The sequence below is a fragment of the Aptenodytes forsteri genome, unplaced genomic scaffold, assembly GCF_000699145.1.
Source record: "Aptenodytes forsteri isolate BGI_AS27 unplaced genomic scaffold, ASM69914v1 Scaffold96, whole genome shotgun sequence".
NCBI classification, from domain to species: domain Eukaryota; kingdom Metazoa; phylum Chordata; class Aves; order Sphenisciformes; family Spheniscidae; genus Aptenodytes; species Aptenodytes forsteri.
In genome coordinates, this window is record NW_008795029.1 from 7,547,108 (window position 1) to 7,570,547 (window position 23,440).

General features: G+C 42.8%; 1 protein-coding gene across 1 annotated transcript in view; it reads right to left on the reverse strand.

Moving 5' to 3' along the window:
* Positions 1 to 23,440, reverse strand: part of MAP4K4 (mitogen-activated protein kinase kinase kinase kinase 4) — a 165,656-nt gene that overhangs the window by 41,381 nt on the left and 100,835 nt on the right. Inside the window, exons 3-11 of the mRNA XM_009276123.2 lie at positions 18,429 to 18,554; positions 17,521 to 17,631; positions 14,573 to 14,663; positions 12,906 to 13,036; positions 10,554 to 10,608; positions 8,036 to 8,114; positions 5,888 to 6,063; positions 5,130 to 5,202; positions 4,449 to 4,659 (exon numbers count right to left, since the gene is read on the reverse strand). Of these exons, the coding sequence (XP_009274398.1) occupies positions 4,449 to 4,659; positions 5,130 to 5,202; positions 5,888 to 6,063; positions 8,036 to 8,114; positions 10,554 to 10,608; positions 12,906 to 13,036; positions 14,573 to 14,663; positions 17,521 to 17,631; positions 18,429 to 18,554 (1,053 nt within the window). The remainder of the gene's footprint in view (positions 1 to 4,448; positions 4,660 to 5,129; positions 5,203 to 5,887; positions 6,064 to 8,035; positions 8,115 to 10,553; positions 10,609 to 12,905; positions 13,037 to 14,572; positions 14,664 to 17,520; positions 17,632 to 18,428; positions 18,555 to 23,440) is intronic.

Below are 23,440 nucleotides of genomic sequence, written 5' to 3' on the forward strand. Positions count from 1 at the left end.
CGGGTCCTAGTCTACAACTTGTCAAAGCAATGGCAAAGCTGGTTGGCGGCAAGTCGTCGTTGACCCAAGTTGGCTTCAGAAGCAGCCCTTTAGCTGACTTCCTACCATCTTTCTGTCGGCACAAGGTCACCTTCCTGACTGCCTCTAGCAACTCTTCCATGAGGATACACTAAAGCCCTGGTCACCGTGTTCTGTTTCTAAAACTTCAACTTCTGAATTTAATAAGTGTGACTGTTAGATATTATAATTCTTACAACACACGACAAAAAATGTCTGATGTAAAACACTGTTCCTGTACATGCCCCTTAGATAGCAGATATAGATCTGGATACCCTGAAATTAATGATGCATATCCAGATCTTCTTTAGTTGGATATGGTATTACCAACTTCCTTGCACATGTCAGATGAACAGCTTATTTTCAAGGAGCTAACTGTTAACCAGAAGGTAAGGGCAGGAACTCTTCAAAGAAATTTCAGAGATGCCAAAACAGAATTTTGACAGAGCCCATACTGCCTCAAATTTCTGCATTTCACAAAATTGGCATTTACTATGCCAACAACAAAAAAAACCATACAGAATATACAGTGTCAATACTCTGGCTCCTTGTCCGGTTTTAGGGTGCATTAATGATGATCTCATAATGGTACCCAACATCTCCAAACTGGAAGACCATGCAGTAGAGCATGATTTACCAGGAGGGGGCAATGGAACTACACATGCAGTTGGTGTACACCAACGAATTCAGGACCTCCTTCATACAGTGAAATGCTGAAGACAAATAGAGATCCTCTAATTTTATATTAATAAAATATTATTACTCTGTCTTATATCCAGATGAAGGTTGATAAATACATATATTAATAATTTCTTTCACTAAGAATTAGGTAGCCTGATATCAGCTTGGGAAGAGGATTGGAAAGATTAATAAAGAGACTTTTGCTTTGCCCACACTAGAGATAAAGCAGAAGTAGAACTTCTTACTCGGTACCAATCCAAACTGCAAGCAATTCAAATTAAGTAGATATGAATAATCTCCCCTTCTGTAAAAGAAACAAAGCCCTGGCAAAAATCGCCTGCAGGCACACCTACATTAGCATCTTGGTTCAGATCAGGAGTGCTCTTTTGAAGTGAATCATCCAATCGTCTCCACTTACCAGGTTTTGTTTCATATTTTGAAGATGTCTTAGAGTGCCAACCACTCCTTTTGGATGAAATTAAAAAGGCAGATGCACTCCAACCACAGGCACGCAGTCTAGACCTCAGCTAATCCAAAGGAACGCCTCCTGTCTTCAAACACATGGAGTGAAGTCTTTGGGTCCTCAGCACTTTAATTATTGTGCTCCACAAATCTGTTTCTACTGGACTATACTACTTGCCAATGGAGCTACAACCTACCACTTCAAAACCATCCATCTTAGGTTCTCATAACCAGGGACAGAGACATCATTTAATGAAGTTATCCTGAACTGTGGAGGTCCACACAGAATGGGATTCCACCACGGCTAATTCTGAATTTCCCAAACCAGACTCAGTTCTGCAAAGTACAGATTCAAATGCCTTTCCATACCCATCACACTGAGCACTGGTGTCTCCACGTTGCTGAACAGAAACATAGACCCATGTTAGAACAGCCTGTCACAGCTCAGATTTCTTGTTTTAACCATCTCAACATTTATATGACATACAGCTGATATTTATGCAACTAATCGTTACATGATTTTTAAAGGCGTGGGTGGGGGAGGACAAGCAATCCCCTTCCCAAAATGTTTCAGGTAATTTTATGCACTTTGACCACGTATCATTTCCACCTCCTAAGTAATACACAAATTATAAGGTTCCTGCAACAACAAGTTTTAGAAGTCACCTATATGCCTTTTAAAAAGTAATCTTCTCTCTAATACTGCTAAGAATTACAGTTTTTGGCAGATGTCCTAAACACCGTTCCTGTTGCAGTCTCGGTCAAAACTGTCTAGGCTCTGTGCCAGCATTGTAAGAACAAGCCCTCAATTTTAATTTAGGAAGCTGGGGGGGGAGAAGGGGGGAAAGTATAAGCAACTTGTCCAGGGAGACTATCTAATGCATAAAATTCTTCCCAAAGAACGTCAAACAAGTATACCCAAACACACACTTACTCTACACAAGGAAAAATTACAAGAAAGCAAGGCTTGGTAAAAATGTCAACAAACTGATGGAAGCCCAGAGATTCTATGACACTAATCTTAACTCACATTACCAAGTTTTTCATTGTTTACTGGCTTCATGAAAACAGGGGGGTGAGTTAAGGACAAAGTGACCGCATTTCAATATTTTGGCCTTCAATTGTGTCACAACACTGATGTTTATCTAAATATGTGTCTACCACCCTTCCCCCATCTTAAAGAGCTTGTTTTGGCTGTTGTTTTGTTAAGAATCACTTGGGATCATGCATTTTTCCAACACAAGATCCAACAAACTAAGTGGGTTTTTTTGAAAACTCAGTGTGAGCCTTTTTTTAAATTCACTTTAAGGACAATATGCCCACCCCACCACGTGCAAAAGGAAACCTTTATAGCTCATCATTCATACTATGTTTCTAAGGGAACCAGACTGAGGTTATAGACTCAATAAAAGGTAAAGGCTTTTCTCTTACAAACTTTACATGGTTTACTGTGTAACCTTACTCAGTAATATCATCAACCTACACTACATGCCATCTTGTGGTTGCTGAAGTTGTTAATTCTGTTTTGTGTTTTAAAAAGCAGGACTGATTAAACATAACTTTCAAGTAACTGCCTTTTCTTTTTAATTGCTCATTAAATTATGATCTCTGCAACATCCCCAAAAAGTTCAACCCTGTGCAGCAAAGAGGTGCATTGCTTTGTTTCCCTTACTAGCAGCAGCATCTCCTTTATTTTAAAAAGAAATTCCAGATTTTAAGGGTTGCATTGATTACTAAAGTTAAATGACCTAGATAATTTAATCGCAATCCCCTTCCTTGCCAAAAAAGTACCGCCTGCAGAACCTTGGAGATTAAAGAGGCATTTAAAAGAACTAATTGATCCCCATACTAAGCAAAATTCTAGAGGCTAAACGGTATCTCAACTTTTGCCCACCTTTAACAATATCAATAAAATATTTTATTTTTGTATTTTCCTAGCCTCTTTTTATTATCTGCTCCCCCCACAAAATCGCTACAGAGCCAGAGTCTAAAAACAGTTGGAAGAGGTACGATGTTTATCTTGGCAATCTCAGAAGGGTGGGGAAGAAACAGAAGAAAAATTGAGTTTATATGCCTCCCCCTTGTACCTCCTCCTGGCTTCATGTGTGGCTAAGTCTTTGCTACCAATCCGTCCTTATAGTAGCAATAAACTCACTTGCACATTGAAAAGAGGGATAAGGAGCATAATGTGACCCAGAAAGCTATTTGGAATTTTGCATTATTTGTTATGTAAACACATCGCGGGATGCAAATCAACATTTGGTCCTGGTTGCGTCCTCCTTAAACATTACCAGGATTTGGAAAACCAGACTGGGTGTAGTTTTTTCATCATTGCTAAGTCAACAGTTGAAACAGCGACTCAAGCAAGAGGTCATTTAAGGACGACTGGAATTTGACCCTGCACTTCCTGAGGAGCCAAAGGATTGGTTTCAGCTCTGTGTCATACCCAGCTCTGGCCTGAAGAACTGTTTTGAAATCCTCCCACCTTTGAAGCTTACACTGCATATTCCACCTACATATATATAAAGGCACACGAGATCTTAGGAGGTGAAAAGTATGACAGAACAATACTGTACATGTACATTCATCTTCTTTTATCTTTGGGTAGTGTATGCAAATTGCATACTTACCATATCACAAAAGTATGATTTACATATTTGTAATTTTTGCAGAATTATAATTTTAACACTGATTTATAAATCATATTTATAAATCTAGGTGGCTTTTAGTCATCATGCTACTATGCATGAGAGAGTAATACATTAAAAAATAGGCTTCTACCTACCATGAATGAGTGCCAAACACAGATGTTTGAGAAAGCTTTAAAGGGAAATTTGAAGCATGTCATGGCCCCAAAAGAAGTAATCTTGAGAAGAAATCCATCTGGGAATAATTAACGTCTCCCCTTCTCTACAGCTACCTAAAGTCTAGACATGTTGCCTCTTCTTTGGAACAGAGACCAAGACACAGCCTCCCCCCAGATACCTTCAAACAACCCAACTTTGGCTCCTGTTGCCTCCACAGGAGCTGCTGGATATTCAAACGCTTTGGAAGACGGCTCATATTCAAGTAGCCAGACATGGATTTAAGTGCTTTGCTCTACGTTTGCCAGTGGATTTGCACATGTCGGTTTCTTTCCTGAGATGTGCTGGGGCTACAGGGAACTCTTTTTAAATGGGCACGGGAATGGGAAACACAAGTGGAAGAGGGGCTTTTTTGCCCCCTGAGCTCCAGCCTCCTGTCTCTACCTCTTCTAGCCGCCTCCTTTGCTCCTTCTGCTGCTCGATGCGCTTCTGCCTCTCTGCCAGCAGCTGCCTCTTGTACTCCTCCTGCTCGCGGAGCTGCTGCTCCTGCAGCAGCTGCTGTCTCCGAAGGGCCTCGGACCGTTCCTTGTTTTCCTGCTGCAGTCTCAGGAAATCACGTCGGAGGGTTGATTCTCCAGGCACATTGACAATGGAACTGCAACAAGAGGAAGTTAAAGCCTCCCGTACAATAAAGCCTGATGGGCCATTAAATACCTTTTCCAAAGCAGGGGAACATTAATAAAATATAGCATGATGTTAAATTTTAATCTCGTCTCCTTTGGAGCGAAGACACTGGATGCATGTCAAACACATGCTCTCAGTGGAAGGTGTGAAATGAGGCCAAGCAAAGTAAGGACCAACTCTGACATTGTGGAGCCCCTGACCAATCATATTTGCCGTAAATCTCCCTCCATCCAGAGCTCGCTGGCTCTCAGCCATATGAGGGGGAGCTTTAAAACCTTTAGCAGTCACAGAATAGGTATTCAAACCCTTTGGGTGGTTTGTGTGGCTTGTGCGTGCACTTAATAGAGAGACAGAAATTTAGCGTGCTCCTGATTTATAGTCACAGACCCTTAGACTTATTTGGCATGGACTGCCCAGAGCCCTCCCAAAAGCAATTATTACCTTGGCTCTCCTTCTTGTTCAGGCACTTCCTCCTCTTCTTCCTCACTTCCACTATATTCATACTCTGTCTCATCTAACAGGAAAGAAACAAAGGCCTAGATAGCGCTTATCTTTAATTTTAGGACAGTGGGGAGTTGCAGTAGCGCCTTAGTGAACCGGTTCCTATCTCCTTCAGTGAGAAGATCTATCGCAGACCCTAGAACTCATTCTACATATACAAGCCCATCTTCCCACACTTGTAAAGCAGCACAGTGCTTTGCAGCAGACTTTCAGCAAATTCCCTGAATGACACCAGGTTTTATATGTAAAGACAAGACACCTGGAGAACCTCAGCACCTGAATAAAGCGAACAGGCTGCCCAAGACATTTGCTTCATAGCTCTTGTGATGGGTTATTTCCTGCGAGTCTGATTTATGGCTCCATTCCAGGAATGAACCTACCACAGACCAAAAAAGGGGAAGGCATATATGCCAATATCCTCCTAAATACTATTTAATGCTTGTATGGAAAAGGCAGTGGCCCAGAAGCGAGTAAATTTAACTTATCTGAAAATAAGACACTTGAAATTGATACTTTCTCTTTAGAGGACAGAACAAAACCTAAAAGCCTGCTGATAGTCAAAATATGAATTAAAAAATAACTTTTCAAGGGTTTCAGTTGTTCGGAACTTTTCTAGGGGTGGGGATTTAGAATGCAAAGCAGGTCAAAAATATGTATTTTTAACAAACTGCAATGCTTGATTTTTAGAAGCTGCATACCTTTCTCTCCTCTCTTCTTCCTGGTCCTGTCTATATGGTCCTTAAGCTGGATTCGGACTTGCCTTTCATTTGGTTGGTCACGTATAAAGGGATGTTTCAAGAGTTGTTCTGTAGAAGGTCGCTGCATGTAATTCTTCACTAGACAACCTTCTATAAAGCTGAAAAACTTTTTTGACCTGAGAAAGCAGGGAGGGAAAAAAACCAAAACAAAACAAGATCACAGGTAAAACTCAGCGCAAACATTTTTTCTGTTCTTCCTCAAAGTCTAATTCCTTTCCTCAAAGAGCATCAGGTCCCAGAGGATGGTACAAATGCAAGCACGCCTCCTAAACAGAGCTGAATGTGCTCCAGCTGAGCACTGGGCTGGATGGACACAATGCTGGACGGACACAGGGCAACACCAACATACCTGCAGTGCTTAGGCACAGCCTCACGGTAATGTGCCCTCTTTCACAGGCATAATTGCCCTGAAAGGCAGGATCTATTAGTGAAGGCAAATCACGCAAACCCAGCTCTGCTACTTCTGGACCAGAGCTGGGTAGCATCCAGCTTGCTTGGAGAACAGGCAGGGCAGCTCTGGTGTGTCTCCACCTGCCCGTGCTATCTAAGGGCACGTCTGCTTCAGAACAGCCGTATCGAAAGCCACAAGATCTGTGGCCAACATTCCCCTGACACAAGCAGCACTGTGCTGCTTTTGTACGCACCTGGGCTCACTGAGATATCTAAGATTATTTTATTTTTTACCTGAAGAGCCACACACAAAAAAATCTTCATAGAACAACAGGCAGGTGTCAAACAATGTTGTCTGTTCAACACAGGCACCTGGGGTCAAATTCTCACTGATGCAATTTAAGGGCATGAACTGAACTGAGCTCCTCCTGCACACCGCATAAAGTGACAGGGTATGGGAGTTAGCTGAGCTGGAGCACCACTTTCCTAAATTTGCACTTCATTTGAACTCTTGAAAGAGGACCTCTCCAGATAGAAGTCACCAAACAAGCCGCCTTGCAAAACGCCAATAATGGAAATACTCAAAACCGCATTTTTCATCATTTGGCCTATTTTCTCATAACCTGCCACTGAGCACACTATCAAAACAGTTGAGTCACAGCAGCACTGGCTTTGGCCAGAGTCACTTTTTGATTGCTAGGTGCTCTCAACTTGCTCCCGCGCTTGGGCAGCAAACACCTCCACTACATGGTTAAGTGTAAAAATGACAACGGTTTCCATCCATCGCTTCACTTTCCTACTGTAATCCAAGAGGCTGAATTCAAGGTAACTTCGTTGGGTTTTTTTTATTCCTCACACCTTAAGTGTTATTATTCCAAATAAAAAGGTTAATGAAAGGCCTATGCAAATACTGTATATGCATCTCTATTAGTTTAGCATGCAGAAAGCAAGTATGAGAGAGGGAGAGGGATGCCTTGACAGTACAAGTGCATAAATAAGTCAATCCAGGCAAAGACCAAGCTCTGCAAGCAAGCCAAGTTTTTATTACATTGATATTGAATAGGCAGTCAAATCACTTCATTATTTTGACAGGATCACAGCATCCTGTGATCACATTCAATCTATACGAAACCTCTTTCTAGGGAGTATTTTTGTTTTATACGTGCCAGTTGTAACCAGTAACTGGGAGGAAATCCTCCGATACTAATGGATTCTTCTCAGCTGGCAAGAAGTGCACACTCAATTCCAATCGTTTACAATAATTATAGTAAAAGCCTTCATTAGTTTTAATAGCTCCTTTCAACTTAGCAACTAGAACACTACAGTACCGTTCTGTTTCTGTGTTATGATACATCTGAGAAAACATACTGCATATTAAGAGTGCTGCGGGAGTTTATTTTTTAAAATATGGATCCATTTGTCACCTTAATACAGATGCTGCTCTGTCAAGAAAAAAAGCTTGGTTTTTACTTTCACACGATTCGAGATAAAATTTTTCTGGGACGAACAGAGCTAAATAAACAACGCACGCTTTTTGTTTCATGCTTTGATTCAGTGGCACAGAAGATAACAAGTGATTTTTGCAAACTTAAACTGCTTTACAGTTCTGTGGAAGCGGTAACAAAACAGCATGCGATAAGACCCAAGAAAACATCATGCTACAGAAAGGGCTACAAACAAGATATAACTAATACATACCATTTCTTGGATTTTAACCGTGGGGGAGGGTTCCTGGGTATCAGAAAGAGTGCCCTCATGGGATGCATGTCACAAAGCGCTGAAGGAAAGAAAACAAACCCGAACAGGAACATATAGATATTGGCTTAGTTACTCTCTGTCATTACCACGGGTTCAGTTTCCCCAACCATCCCCACCATCCCGACTGCACATGCAGCAGATGCAGACAGCAACACAACTAAATGGAATTAGCCTGAAATGACAACAATTCCACAGCTCAATGTGCCAAGGGCGGCCCCAAAAAGAGAAAGAGATCGAGGCATTTATTAACCTTCAGACTCAACCATGATGGGAACATCTGTGCGCAGCCCTCCTCCAGCCCCAAGTCATATAACTTATGTTCCGGTCAATAAAATATTGGGAGAACATGATGGCAGAAGGGAAGAATGACATAGTTACTGTTTCAAACAAACTTCACTCCACCTGCCCTCCTCTCCCACTATGCGGGCAATTAAAGCAGGATGCCTCATTTTTTTCTCCAGACTTGGAGCTTTTCTCTGTTCCAAGGCCTTGATGGTTTTGAAGCATGGGAGGGTCTGTATCAAAAAAAGGATTCCCTGCAGAACTGAAATGCAAACCAACGACTTTTGTCAAAAGAAGTACCCTTGGTTTCAGCAGACACTTTCCTCCTGCTGCAGAACAAAAGCACCACGGCAGAGCCAAGGCAGGGAAACAAGGGAGCAGGGAGGGAGGCTGCCCAAGAAAGGACGCTAGAAGCAAATCCTCTGTTTTTACCATCTTGCTATGCTTAACCTCTTGCAACATCGGCCTCAGCCTGAATAATCACTGCAGGAAGAGGTAACGTTTTCCACACAGCAGAAATTCAGGAGAAACAGACTGATGTGAAGAGGATTCTGGATGCAGAAATAAGGGGCCACAACCTTGCAGAGAAGCCCCTTGGATGCCTGTGGATCCCATCAGACCACCAAACTTAGAGATGGACTCTTCAGCCGTCGCTGAAAGAGGAGGCAGAGCCCACATGCCAGAGGATAGACCAAGGCAAGAGCTGTTCAGCATTTACGTTGGATCTTTGCTTACTGCTCAAATACCCCTCTTGCGCTTTTACAAAAAGAGGGGTCAAGCTCTGCTTCGGTTTGGAAATGAAAAAATATTATTGTCCAGTTCCAGGCTTACAAAACCCACAGACACAGCTTTTAATTGAAAGCCACCCAGGCAACCCAATGCACTGAACAAAAAGGTAAGGCAAAAAGGAGGTCAAGTGGTAGCTCAAACGCTGTTCATACAGCGCTGGCTGAGGTGTCCTGGGAGCAGCTCTCACATGGGCATTCATGCAAATGTGCAATTAGGAGGAAAACAAAGCAAAACCAAACCATCAGACCTCCTAAAACATGAATCAAAACAAGAGCGTTGTTCTTTGATTTATAAATTTTACATTAACAACAACAATAACAAAAATATCAGGCAGCGGCTATAATGAAATGACCATTTTTTTAGCTAGGAAAATATCAATACTTCATTTCAACATGGTTATTTCAAAGACAGAGGTTTCAAGCTGGGCTGTATTGTGGTGGTTGTTTATGTGTAAAAAAATTTAATTAACTCACTCTTAGGTACCTTTATGTTGTTGGGCTGTTATTTTTTAAATACAGAGCTCCAGCTGGGGTTGGGGGTAAGCATATTTGCTAGTTCAGTAAGGATTTTCATAGAAATTACATTGAAAGCCAAAACATCATGCCTAATTTATTTTCTTTTTAAATCCTTCTTTCTTGCACATATCTGCTGTTTGCCTTAATATTCAGAAAGAATTAAGTATGTGAGGGGAAAATAAGCTATAAAAAGTTGTGCATTTTTGGTTTCCAGACTTCTGTCTCAAAAATACCCATATCAACTGATGGGTATTCTCAAGCAGGGAGCATTAAGTTCAATACTCTGTGTTGAAAACGCTTTTGCAGTTTAGGTCATGCCACTGCTAAGGAAGATCAACACCGCCATGCAGCTTAGGTCATGCCACTGCTAAGGAAGATCACCAACCAACGAGTGGAAACAAAAGGAGAAGCAATGTTAGCATTACCCAGACCAACAGAAAGCCAACACAGAAACAATTGCTACAGACGCTTTTTTCATTAAGGTCGGATTTCTCGAGGCCCCACTGCACCTCTCCCCGGCTGAGGTTTCAGCATCCCAGGCCAGGCCATACACAAATTGGGACAGAACACCAAAACACAATATACTACCCATAGGAAGAAACTCTGCTGCTCAATTAGCTTCCAAATATTCCTGCTATAGAAATTAAATTACTGCAGTCTGCACTGTAGTGCTTAGACACAATCCTATCTTTATCAAAAGCATTGCTATTTATGGGATTTTATATTTATAGGGCAGGCAAAACCAAAGAGAACAGAAATAACATGAGGATACTTTCAGAAACCTCAAAACTAGGCTTAGATTACAACCAGCATCTCCCAAGTATATGTTTCAGTCTTAATCAGCCTACTGGAGAAGCACACGTATCACTTACGGGGAGCTCCTTCTGCCATCTCTATGGCTGTAATGCCGCATGACCAAAGGTCACTCTGCATAAAAAGAGAGAGACCATATGTTAGTAGGTGGATTTACCCATTCAGACAGCAAGACAGTACTATTTACAGAGGCCCTGTAGGTGAGACTGAAACCAAATACCAAGGCTATTGAAATAATATAAGCCACTTTTTTTTCTAACAGTATCATAAAAATCCTACTTGTCATATAATACATGTATATACACAAATGCATGCACGTATTCATACAGAGTATGCAAACAACCCTTTCTAGTAACACATAAAAATATATTCACGTTCGGACAATGAAAAATACGTTGGCCCCAAAGCTAAGTCTATGAAACAACACACTTTTCAATCCTTGTTTACAAAGGACTGAACATTTCCCTACAGTAGATTCACAGAAAACACTATACCCGTTCCCCCAAACAAAAGATGGAGATATGAAGACTGTGGGGTAAAAAAACCCAAACCTGGCAGGTCTTTTTCAGTGTCTAAACCAGAAAATAAACAAACAAATACAGATTAGTGGAATACACCCAGTCCTGAACTTTCTTCTAGTCCCAGTAATCAAATAATAGATTTATCTAGGGGAATAGCCATCACTGCTAAACTTGCAAGAAACCTCTGTGGGACACGTTGCTTGGAGCCAAAGCAAATGTTCCTTCCCCACCATCTCAGCTTTGCTTGAACCGTTACCGACCAAGAGTCCTTCGGTGGGAGCCTTTCAAGGTACCACCTCTGGCCAGCGCCCCTGACTAGGGAGAGCCTGGGCGAGAGCCAGGAGGGTCACACACAGCCAAGAGCTGGAAGAGTCCTGGCGAGGAACCAACTCCAGAGACTGCTGCAGCTTAAGGGGCAAAACACCGGAGGAGACTGCTGAAAGAGAGCTGTTCTTGAGCAAAGCAGTCTTCATCTCTGGTCACAATAATGACTTTTTAAAAAATTAGTCAAAACTAATGAGCAAATAAGCTCTTCTTGTACTACAAGCAGAGAAGCATTTCTAAAGCTTGTATTTTCAGACCCAGCAAGGCAATCTTTTCTCTTGGTCCAATCCAGCCATTTAAGCTAAACTGCACAGACTCATGATCTTACAAAATCTTTCAACCACAAATTTTTTGGGGGAGAGAGCCCTACAGGCTCCACCAGGAACAATAAACAGGTGTTTTCAGAGTAAGTGGTATTTTTCACATCACTACTGCATTAACAAATATTGCAGAGTTTTTCTCCTTTATTAGATCATTTAATAGCCACCCTTCCTTCCTAATAACTCCATCTGCAAAGATATAAAACATTACCTTTCGTAAAATGAACTGATGGGTGTAAAAACCGATTAAATCAAGAGAAATAGGATCAATCTGATCAATCTTAGTCAAAAGGTACAAAAACACCAATTCAAATAATCTGGGTTTTTTAAATAGATTTAGACATACACAAACGTACTGATAGCCAACACCACTATCAATCTCAGCAAATAGATATAACTGATATTCAGCTCTAAAATTCATTGTAAGGCCTTAATCACAGGCTTTCTGATATCTTTGTTGCCCTTCTTGGTTAAAAGTTGGAACAACTGCATTAGTCTAAGTGAAGATTTTTTAAAAAGTGTATTTTCACTTTTTTTTCTTTCCTTGTGCTTTCATTAAAGCAAGCTGAGAAGAACTTTTAAGATTACAGGATGCTTTCACTAGAGAAATTTAACCTTAAATACACATACATAATATTCTTAAGGGTACTGCAAATATCATCAAGCCAATTATGGTTTCGCAGTAATTTAATCTTTGGTTTGCAGCAAACGATGTAAAAAATTATCTTTGTTGAAAAATGTTGCGACAGATAAATTTTTATCAACATGTATATGTATCTTGAAATCAGGAATAGACATGGTTTAAAGAGCTCCTTCTGTACTTCACTGGCTCTCCAGACGGTGGTTCTATTTAAGGCAACACCTAAAATGCATTGTTCTGGGTTATTACAATAACTGGGACATAGTCTAACACAATTTAAAGTACAATCATTATACAAATTGAGAACACGAGCGTTTCCAGTTAAACTCTTTTTTGCCTTCTCTGAGCACCTACAGCACACTGAAGTCCTACTCCTTATGTCTCGAAGCTATGATAATACAAGTAACGGCAACTGTTAAAGGTCACAATTTGGCAGTACCCATACCTTGTACTCCTGTAGTAAGAACATACCCACACAAAATAACATTACTCCTAGAAAGCATAAGAAGTCTCAAAAACTGCCATCGTTCACAGATGTTCATACTGCAAGTGTAGGGTTTTTTGTATGTTGGGGTGGGTTTTTTTCTGTCAACAGGACTCTCTTACTCTGTAATCATACGTAGCATCTGGATTTTCATCACAGGCAATAACTTCTGGAGCCATCCAGTATGGAGTTCCAATAAAAGTGTTTCTCCTGCCAACTGTCCTGTCCAGCTGAGCGCTCACACCAAAATCCACTGCGGGTGGGAAAAGAGTAAAATAAAATAAGAGAGTAAAAATAATGCAGTGATTACTTCTGTAAGGTGATTTGGAAATAAAGCCCTGTGGATGTTCCACGTGGGAGGACCATGCTGAGGAGAAATATGATGATTAATGCTGAGGCAGCCGAGCCCTTGTGGTTCACATGCAACATGCTTGGGCCACAAGCATCAAGAGACACGGCAGCGTACGACCACCTCTCCTGCATCTCTCACCGGCCTGCCTGTACAGAAGGGAACGTACAGCTGCAAAAATACTGCCTGGGAGGCTGAGGAAGGGCTATTCCCTTCCCAATTTGGTGAAGCCAAGCACCTTTGCCTATAGAGAAGGAGCTGCTTCCCAAAGGTACCTCTCATGCTATGGGAAAACCATACACGTGAACACGTCTCCTTTTCAGCTGTCCACCTTTTCTGCTCTACAATCGGACAGCAAAAATAATCTGTTGCTCAGCGAACTGCTCTCTGCTCTAATGCACAGAGCAGATGTGCCGATAGGAGCTAAAGATGAGGATTATTCAAGAGGTGCCAACTTTGAGCACATACGCACACGCGTTGCAAAAGAGATGCCCATTTCATTACAGAGCGATTACATTACAAGGGTGTTGTCCTCCCTTCAGTTCTCCCACTCACGACAACAGTGATATATGCCTTTCTATACCAGTAACTGCATCTGCTCTAGGAGGGCTGTGTCAGCTTCACTGCATCCGTCATCTGAGCGACACTGACGAACTGGTGTAGACGAGCTCAGTGGGAGCAACAGTTTGGGAGCTACCGTGCTCCACTTTGGACCAAAAGGAGGAAAGCTCTCCCGAGAGCTTCCTCCTCCAGCAGCCGGGACATCTTCCCATGCCTCGTGCTGCAGGAAGGTGTAATGCAAAACAGAAGGGATGTGGGCTGGGTGGGAGGGCTTCAGCATGGCTCTATATTTAACCAAAAAAAGGTGGCGAATGTAGCGTGATACAAACACAGAAAGTTAAAGTGTGCGGAAACTGGAAGAGACAGATTAGAGAGAAGGAAAAAAAGTTTGTCCACTTGAAAGGGAGAGAAGAGGCCAGGGATGAGCACGATTTTCAGCAGGCATGCCAGAGCTGGAACTGCGTTTTGAACTTGATGCCACAGCTCCCTTGAGTGTGCCGTCCAGATTGTATTTTTGTGTCCAGAACCTGCACAGCAGGTGCTATTTTAATTAAAGCCAAATAAAAGAGTGACTCCCATCACTTCCTGAGTCCAGAATAAAGGGAATCAGAACAAACCAAAGTCACGCACTGCTCGGTGGTGGGCACAAAACAGTCCCCTCACCGATTCCGGCATGAAAGCCAACATCTTCTAATAAAATGCATGCCATCCTCCCAAAGCAAGAGGAAATACGTACAGGGCCTCGATTCACACGGGAGCAGTGACAGAGTGCACATGATACACAACATGTCGCAGGGCTCTTAGAGGATAAAATCAGTTTGGGAACATCAGAAAACAAAGGTTGAATGAATGAGGAAGTGGACGTGTGTGCCTACTTACCGAGTTTCACTTCTGCGTTCTCTGTTAACAACACATTTTGCCCTTTGATATCCCTGTGAATCACATGATGGGCATGAAGATGCGCCAACCCCTGCATTAAGAAGAGGAGAGGAAGGAGAGGACGCTCAGAGTTAGCCTCTTGGCTTAGCAACAGACTACCCGTACTCAGCACCCCCAAAGCCCATAGCACTGGGTCTCAGGCTCTTGCTCAGCAGCTGGGTGCAATGGGACCCGCAGGAGCCTCGTAGCAGCACACCGCCCGCACAGCTTTTGGTAACGGAGCAGAGACACAGGCCCCAGGTCATGCACACGCTGCACCTAAATACAGCCCAACATCTGCACTGTGCAAACACCTTTCAGCTATCGCGTGAATAAAGTTCAGCTCCCAGAAAGTCTCCATGCAATGACACTGTAAATGACATCAGTGTCAGTGTACGTCACTGATATCTGACACACACAGGGTGACCCAGAATTTAGTCCAAGAAGGGGAGTGGAGGGAGAAAGGAGGCAGCATCAGCATGCATATATGCACCCCCGAGAAGGGGGTGGGAGGGTGATGGACTGGCAGTTATGTTTGAGGGCGAGGGATGAGTGACGACAAACAAAAGCTCTGCTGCAAAGCTGCAGTTCTCTTCTCTAGCCTCCATAAATATGAAGCCAGATAATTGTTCCTCAGGAAAAAAAAAACATGCAAAAGAAAAAAAGAAAAAAAAAAAGCATGAGCTTTATACTTTCCAAAGGAAACAAAACCTCCTGGCATACGGTGCTTTTTGTTGAGACAGCACCTGGATGCATGCCCTAAAGCGTTAGCCATGTGGAGAGAGGGCTGAGGAAGACATATGTTGCATTTTACTCTCTAATGTAATTGGGAGAACAACAGGCAACCCTCTTAGCAACTGCCTGTATTTTGGTTTCTCCTCAGCTCTCTGCTCGGAAAATTGTAGTCTCCGGTGGGATCATCTTGCCTGTTTGTGTTGCCCTCATAGGCTTTTAATATTTTATGAAAAATAAAGAAATAGAACCTTTACAGCTGCAAGAGGTTAAGAGAGTAGTGGTTGCTGTAGAGAAATATTTCCTAACACATGTTCTTCATTAAATGGTCATTTACCAGTTTGCCTACATAACCATTGGGCTATTTTCTTTTTTTAAAACAGTTAATGAGTGTGACAAAAAAACCACCGTCCACAGCTCCTCCCCACACATGTCACAAGCGCATCAAGTGAACGGCTGATGTCCCCGAGACCCTTCGCTGGCTGCTAATGCTAAGTGTGGCCACAGGAATGAAGGCTTTTCCACAGCTTCACACAGGATACTTTTTAAAGCCTTCTGCTATGCCGACCCAGCCAGAGAGATAATCATCTGTTCTCTCCAGAGTACCATCTAACCTTACTGAAAAAACACATTTGGGTTTGCAAAGGGTGGGGAGGAGACAGGGGGGCACGTCTCCATTCTCCTGCAGTCCCCAGGCGCCTCCAACCACACAGGGATCCACTGGGATGACCCTCACCTGTGTCTCCACCTGCACCAATCTTTGGCACTTTAGCTCATTTTAACCTTCTGTTACACAATCTCTCTCCTCCGTCTCTGACAAACTCAGTGTCGAATCAGGTTTTGCAATGTCTCATAGCAATGTGAGTTTAGCATTCCTTTTTTCCAGATATTCCAGTTCCTGCTAGCAAGCAATTAAGGCTCTTTTTGCAAATCTCTCACAGGAATGAGAAAATAGCTTTCACCTAACTCTTTTCCGAGGTAAATAATTTTTTCGTCTTCTCAGCGAGCATGACTACTTTACCTAAGGAGGACCTAGGATGAATGCAACATAGCATGCAATACCTCCAAGGTCACGCAGTTCTCAAATCAAGCATAAGATCAGTCCTGCAGAAGTTAACTTTCCTCATATTAAAGCATGCTATCCATTTGATCTGAAATACAACCACCAGCAGGTATTCAACTTTTCTTCTCCCTCGTAAACAACTTAAAATGTGCCAGCCCGGACTCTCTCCTAGCATTTGGAATTAGAGCAAGAGACCAGAATCGTACGTTGCCCTCCCTCACCATCTTAAAAATCACCGAGGCAGAGCAAATGTGTAACACAGACAACGGCAGCATTGATTTATGCAAGAGCCAGTGGTGGTTTCCTTTAACATAAAGCCCTTCAGAACTTCATTTATGATGAGGCAATTGAACAAACATACTGTGTAGTGGTATGGGTAGGAGGCAATTTGTTTTACAAAGAAGCACAAGGAAAACCATACCGGATTTACTTAGCGTAGCAAACAAATGCCAATTCAAAAAGCACTTAAACTGTACCAACTGGAAATTAAGTATGAAGAGTAATTAGTTAGAGCTTCAGTTTTAGAAAAGCTGGTAAGTGGCATCCCTCTCCCTGAGAAACTTCTGCAGCGCCGTCTGCTAGCACTCCACAGCACACAACCGCATACGACGTAGCTGCTTGCTCTAGATAGACTGCAGGAATATACAGTATGCAAGCACATCGCAGCACAGAAGTCCTGACTGCTGGTCTGAGCCAACAACTCCCTTCCTCCACAGACTTGATTAGGAGCAGAGAAAGACGGCTGCAAGCACATTTGGAAAAGCCCATTCCGCACCCTATTGTGTTATGACACTGTTACAACCTCAGGCTTCTCAAAACCAGTGTCTTATGGGCGCTGTTTCACAGCTTCTACAACAGGTAAGGTCACTGGTTCTTCCGCTGGCTGCTCATGACTAAAAATTGCTATTTTCTGGAGGGCTGCTGTTACAATACGGTACAACTCACACCGAGTTAAATGATGGGGAGCAGACATCTATCTGCTCCTACGCACTCTCCAAGTGATGTCATGGCTTACGGGATTGATCAGAAACAGCTTCTTGCAGAACCTCAAGCTAGGCTACATCTCTGTAAGACTGTTTCTGTGTTTTCAGGTGGAGCAGACTATTTTCCTTACCCGGAGAATCTCTCTGGAGATATATGCTATCCAGTCTTCTTTCAGAGTATTCCCTTTTGTGTTCTTCACAAGGTCAGTGATAGAGCCTGCTCCACAAAACTCCATAACAAGCTGCAAAACAAATACCAGCATACAACCAACATTAAACACAGTTCCCAGCTGCCTAGCGAAGCAAAATAATCAGGCTGCAGCATTGATTTGGGAAACCCTCATGAAGCAGAGAGTATCATTTATTTTACATCTCTGCCTAGAAAATGGATTCAAACCAAACGTCTCCAATGTGTGTCAGACATATATGGAATATGTCTCACATTAGTTACCACATTTTCAAGGACCGATTTAATCACTGTAATTTAATGCTGGGAATCTGGACTTGCTCAGCTATGCAAAATGCATTAGCAGCAACAGGAGTAAGAAGAGCACATCCAATGCTGAAGGAGTCAAACTGATCACACCATTGCAACACATTTTATTCTTTAACTCCCATTTATTTATGGAAGAACATGCACTGATATCTGTACCCTGCCATTTCAAACCCCAACTTCAATCCTCTAGAGGGTGCAGATGAGGTGGGATGAGAAATGTAATGGGTACAATTCTCAAGTGCAGCTTTCTTTTACAGCCACACATTCTTGCTGCTCAGCTCATCTGACTTGTTCCCATGAAACATGTTACTATCCATCTGGGAAATGGGGGGGAAAAGTTACTTAAAGAGCAAATCCATTGCTAATAGCAAATCTTGGTTCAGCCATCCTCTTAAGGATGCATGATTAGCCTATGTGACTCACTTATCTATCTGTTCAGGCAAGCACCAAATTCTGTCTTTCCATAATGTGATATTTCTGTCATCCTCAAACTATATCCAAAAGGGAAAGACTTATCAACATGCTTGAGAAATATCTGCTTACCCACAGTTGGTCGTCATGTCCTGGAGGACTTTTCTTAATGAAAGCACCATAATAAGTTGCAATATTTCTATGATGAGAATATTTCTTTAGCATATTAATCTCCAGTTTGATTTCTTCTTCTTCGTCCTTTGGAAAAAAAAAACAAAAAACATATGTTTAATATACCACGTGCATTATTCACTTCCTCTTCTCTTTCACACTAGTAGATTTTTAAAAAGTTCAATTTATACCAGCATCATGCTCAGTAAACACATCCTATGTTCATGCCATCAAAATCCTGTTTATTGAGACCTTAAACTGACCTTTACTTTCCCAAGTTTTCCGTAGTGCAAAAAAGCAAATGAAGGATGCACTGGACTTCATCCAATGATGGAGCAGGACAGGATCTGTTTAAAAACCCTATGCTTGTAACACCTTAAGCAAATACATAGCTAGCAGGCTTTTACTCTACGTAACCCAGAAAACTAGAAATCCAGAAAAAACTGTGAATTTACAATAGAGGAGTATTATTTCCATCTTCCTCATTTTTTTTTTCCTTTATTTGGAAAATTGCAACCAGTTCTATTTCAATGCCAGACAGCAGCTCAGCGCAGCCGGCTGCTGAAGCGGGCCCTCCGAGGTGGGTCCCCCAACGGTGGGGACCACAGGGTCCCACCTCAGTGCCAGCACGGGGCTGGCGCAGGAAAGCAGAGGTGGAGATCAGGAATTCCCCTCGCTGCGCGGACAAGGCGTTCGCCTCGTGCACAAGTTTTCTCCTCCTCCATCTGCCTCTGTGGAGGAAGAGCAAGTGCATCGGGAAAAGAGGGCCGGGAGCCCGGGCCGTAAACAGGATGCTGGGACACAAAGGCGGAGGAAGGATTTCCCCCGGCTCCCCCCGCCTCAGCGAGGTGCCAAGCGGAGAGCAGCTCAGGTGAAGGGCGGTCGTCCCTTCAAAGAGCTGAAATGGGTAACGCTATGCAACCGCTCCTTAAAAACACCCACAATCCATTTTTGAAGCGACAGCAGGACACGTTGCATGGAAGGATCCACACACGCTTTCAGGTGATGTCTGAGCAGGCAGCCAGCAGATACCAGAGAAGAAGGAGCAGACGCCATCCCACCACCAGCGCACTTCCTCATCTCTCGCTTACCACACCTAGACAGCGGGCGCCCTCATCTAGCACCTCTCCAGGCAATGAATAAAAAGGCAGCTGGTTTACCCCTTTAGGCACAATCTCCATTTGCTCCACAACTTTCTAGCCTTAGATATCCAGGGGGAAAATGTCTACCTTAAATTGATTCCAGGAAGAAACTGAAACCTCTGCTCCCTAGGGTGGCTGGCTGATGGAAACGGTAGCACATATTTTGATTATCCTGTAATGTCAAAGCTGATTACATGAGAAAATTTTAAGCCTTAAACTTCCTTGCAATTTGTACCACGCTAGCAATCAAATATCCTATTCACGACATACGCAGATGTATACATTAACTATTTATACACACTGGTACACATGACTTTAGCAAAAGAAACCACTCTACGTTACAAAGCAAACAATTATTTCAAATACACTAATAGTGGGATGCAGTGCTTACTCGTAAATCATTATGAGAGAATTCCCAAAATGCACCAGGGATAAACTATTCTTAAATCTTCTCATGACGCATCTTTAAAGTAAAATACTGTGTATTTCTGGAACACTGAACAAAACAGTAAAATAATCTTGTAAATCAAAGTTTTCAGTGAACAGCAGTCCTGGGAGAAAGCGTTATCAGAACAGCTTTTTAAGCCAAACGCTAACTTAGTGCTTCCTCAGCTGGTTCTGTTGTCCTTGCTGTTGTGTGACTTTTTTATTTATTTAGACTATATATTTAAAAAAAAAAAAAACCAAACATGCTTATACTAGAAACTATCACACTGAACTTTGAATTTAGGCAAAAAAACTGTAATAGGAGCTTTGTTAAACTTAATGGTTTGGGACTTAATCGCTAAGAGTTTAATATGTATAATTGGATTAATCTGCTATTTTGTACTGACTTTTTATACAAAAATTATTTCCTACCCTCAGCACATGAACACAATAGCTTTTACAATACAATGGGCAGGATGTCCTAAAGGTTGTTCATGTTTATCTACTGTAACAACAGCCAAAATGATAACGCTTAGACAGGATCTATTTCTGAAAAATAAAATAAAAAAAACCCCACCCCAAAAAAACCCCAAAGAACAAACAACAACAAAAAAAGGTGCACACAGACCCAGCAGACTGCAGGCAGTTACTGCTCTTTCAGTTTTTCCTTGTGGCTGTGTCAAAGCACCTGTTCAATGGCCTGCAGCAGCCCCAAGCATCTCCCTTAACTAAAGCTAATAATGGTCCTAAACTCCTATTTCAGCTGTCATTGAGCATTTGTCCACAACACAAATAGTGTCTCTCCTACAGTTCAATCCACACCAAATTCCAGCCTACAAAAATAAATGGATCCAGTAATTCTTGCCAGGCTTTGGAGGACTCCACTTACTTAGTGTGGATCGATAACTCCCTGGCACTGAGTCCTGAAGACTTTGTGGCGACAGGAACTATCATGAGGATTAATCAGCACGGAGAAGTCTGCAGTACCACTGTGGTACAGCAATTGGTGTAAGATAATTAAAAAATAAAAAAAAAAAGGTGGCCAGACCAAAATTGTTCTGTTCCAGATTCAGGAACAGTTTTTTCCAGGGTACAATTGATTTCATCCCAATGTGGACATCTGAAAGAGGCCAAACAATGTGTACCCTACCGGTGTTTACTTCTCCCCACTAACTACAAAAGGAAGATGAGGTCATGAGCCAAGATCCAGACACCAATCTTGCAGGTGTCTCACATCAGGGCGAGATAAATCCCACCCAAAAATGTCACCAGATAAGACCATTTCCGCACAGGTCTCCTTATGGACAGATGCGCCACAGGAAAGGCAGGCTGCAATCTGCAACAGGGATCCTCCTGTGCAGAGGGAGGTGTTTCGGCAGCCGTCCCAGGATTTGGACGTGTGAGCCAGCCTCAAGGGCGGAAGGTCCCTCACCTCCTCCCGACAACACATGTGCTGCACCACCTCCACTAACAGTCCACTAACAGTCCCTCCTTTTGCAGAGGCCCCAGGATCACAAAAGGGGAAAATTAAAACCAATTGAGAGAGACTGTCATTCTCATGAAGGAATACAAAAGTACATCCTTTTTTCTTGGAGGAGAGAGGCAGCTGGTGAGCCCTTCCTAGTGATTTTATGCAGCTGGCATCAATTACCACTTTAAGCCATTATCTATGGATACAAACTCCCATTGAAACCTTCTTTGTCTGGCCTGTGATGGGGCTGGTGTAAGTGTTTTATACTTATACATTCGCTGTCTGTTTGTGACAGCATGTCTGATTACTAGTAATTTTTGCAGTAAGCTATACTTTTGCAAGACTCACGTGGTTAAATCAAGCTTGGAGCGGCCTTCCTCTCCCTTTCCATGTGTTTTCCTTCAGAGATTAAATGGACATGTCAGCATCTCTAGGGATTTCTAACCGCAACGCTGTTTTATCAAAATGACTTTGCCTGTAAGATTACAAACCGCATACAACGCCCGCACAGAACTCCACCTATGTACACTAAGATCATTTCTAACCATTTGAATTAGCACATTAAAAATAAAACCGAGCGTGTTACCTCTCAGCATGCCACCTAGCGGCACCCGATCAGCTTGCTTACGGCTGGGGAATTTGGAGAGGAATACAAATTGGTCCCCTCAGTAACTGTCCTTTTTGATTTAAGAAATGAGACAGTGACAAATCTCAGCTCTCCCTGCACAAACGGCATCCAGTGATTTTAAGCTACCACCAAGTGTTTTAAGAATTAACACCACTCCCCAACAGTGGAAAGCCAAACACACAGGCAAAGGGGGATGGGAAAAGGGACGTCTCCTAGTCTCCTTTCCTTTGCTTTCCCCCGCGCTGCCCCCGAAGCTCTGCCTGCCTATACCCAGGGAGCTGCACTGCCTGGAGAACGGCAGCTGGCAACACTCTACCTGGGGTTTCAGAGTAAGCTGAGCTGCTGAGGATCACAAGCTCCTGCAGTGGCTTGCGGGATTTGGGACTCTTTAAATCACAGGAGAGTTGGGATCTGTGTGGAGGGGCAGACAGCATCCTCAGCCCATGAGAGGAGAAAGGGAGTGCTAACACACAGATGCCCAGAGTGGTGGAGAGGAAACTGGTTTGCCTTCGGAGGCACCAGAACCACGGCGACTCAGCCTTTCTCTCGCTGTCTCCCCCCAACAGGCAAGTTGAAGAGAAACAGGAGAAGCCCACAAGAAATCCAGTTTATTTTCCTTTCTCCTTTCTCTCACTTTTAATTTCTGCTCTCCACCCACATTAAAAAAAAAAAAAAAAGTCCTAAAAGGCACCAAATGCAAACAAATATCTTCCTGGATAAATCACGACACCAACTTTTGCAAACCACAGTTCTGCTTGTGTGTCACATCTTCCCTCCTCCCCGCACCCCAGACCTGGCCAGCATCCATTCAGAGCTGAATCCGTACAGGACAGGGAAAGTCTGAATAATGCCTAGCACAATAGGTGACCTTTTCTGGTGCTGGAATCCATAATATACACACTTGTTAATAAAGTTCGCACGAGGGAGACGTTTTGGTGAGAAGAGTTGGGGCAGTATTGCACACAGCGTGGTATCTGAACCGGGACCGGTGGCGCTGCCTCCAAGCCGGGAAGGAGATTGTAATTTTGGGAGGAACCTAACCACAGAAGCAATGAGACTCTGAGCGCCGGGCAAGTCCCTGCCAGCGCGTGCCAAGGTAGGAAGTTCGTATAAAGCAGAGCAGCTTGCAGTGCCGAGAGCACAACGTGGAGAAACACAATCCTCTCCAACACCACAACGGAGTGTCGGAATTGGGAATATGATATTAAATAGTTATTAAAAGAAAATACCAAACACAGGCTTTTTGGGAGGGAAAGCCTAAACTGTTTAAAAGAAAAGACTTTAATCAAGACATGCAGTAAACATT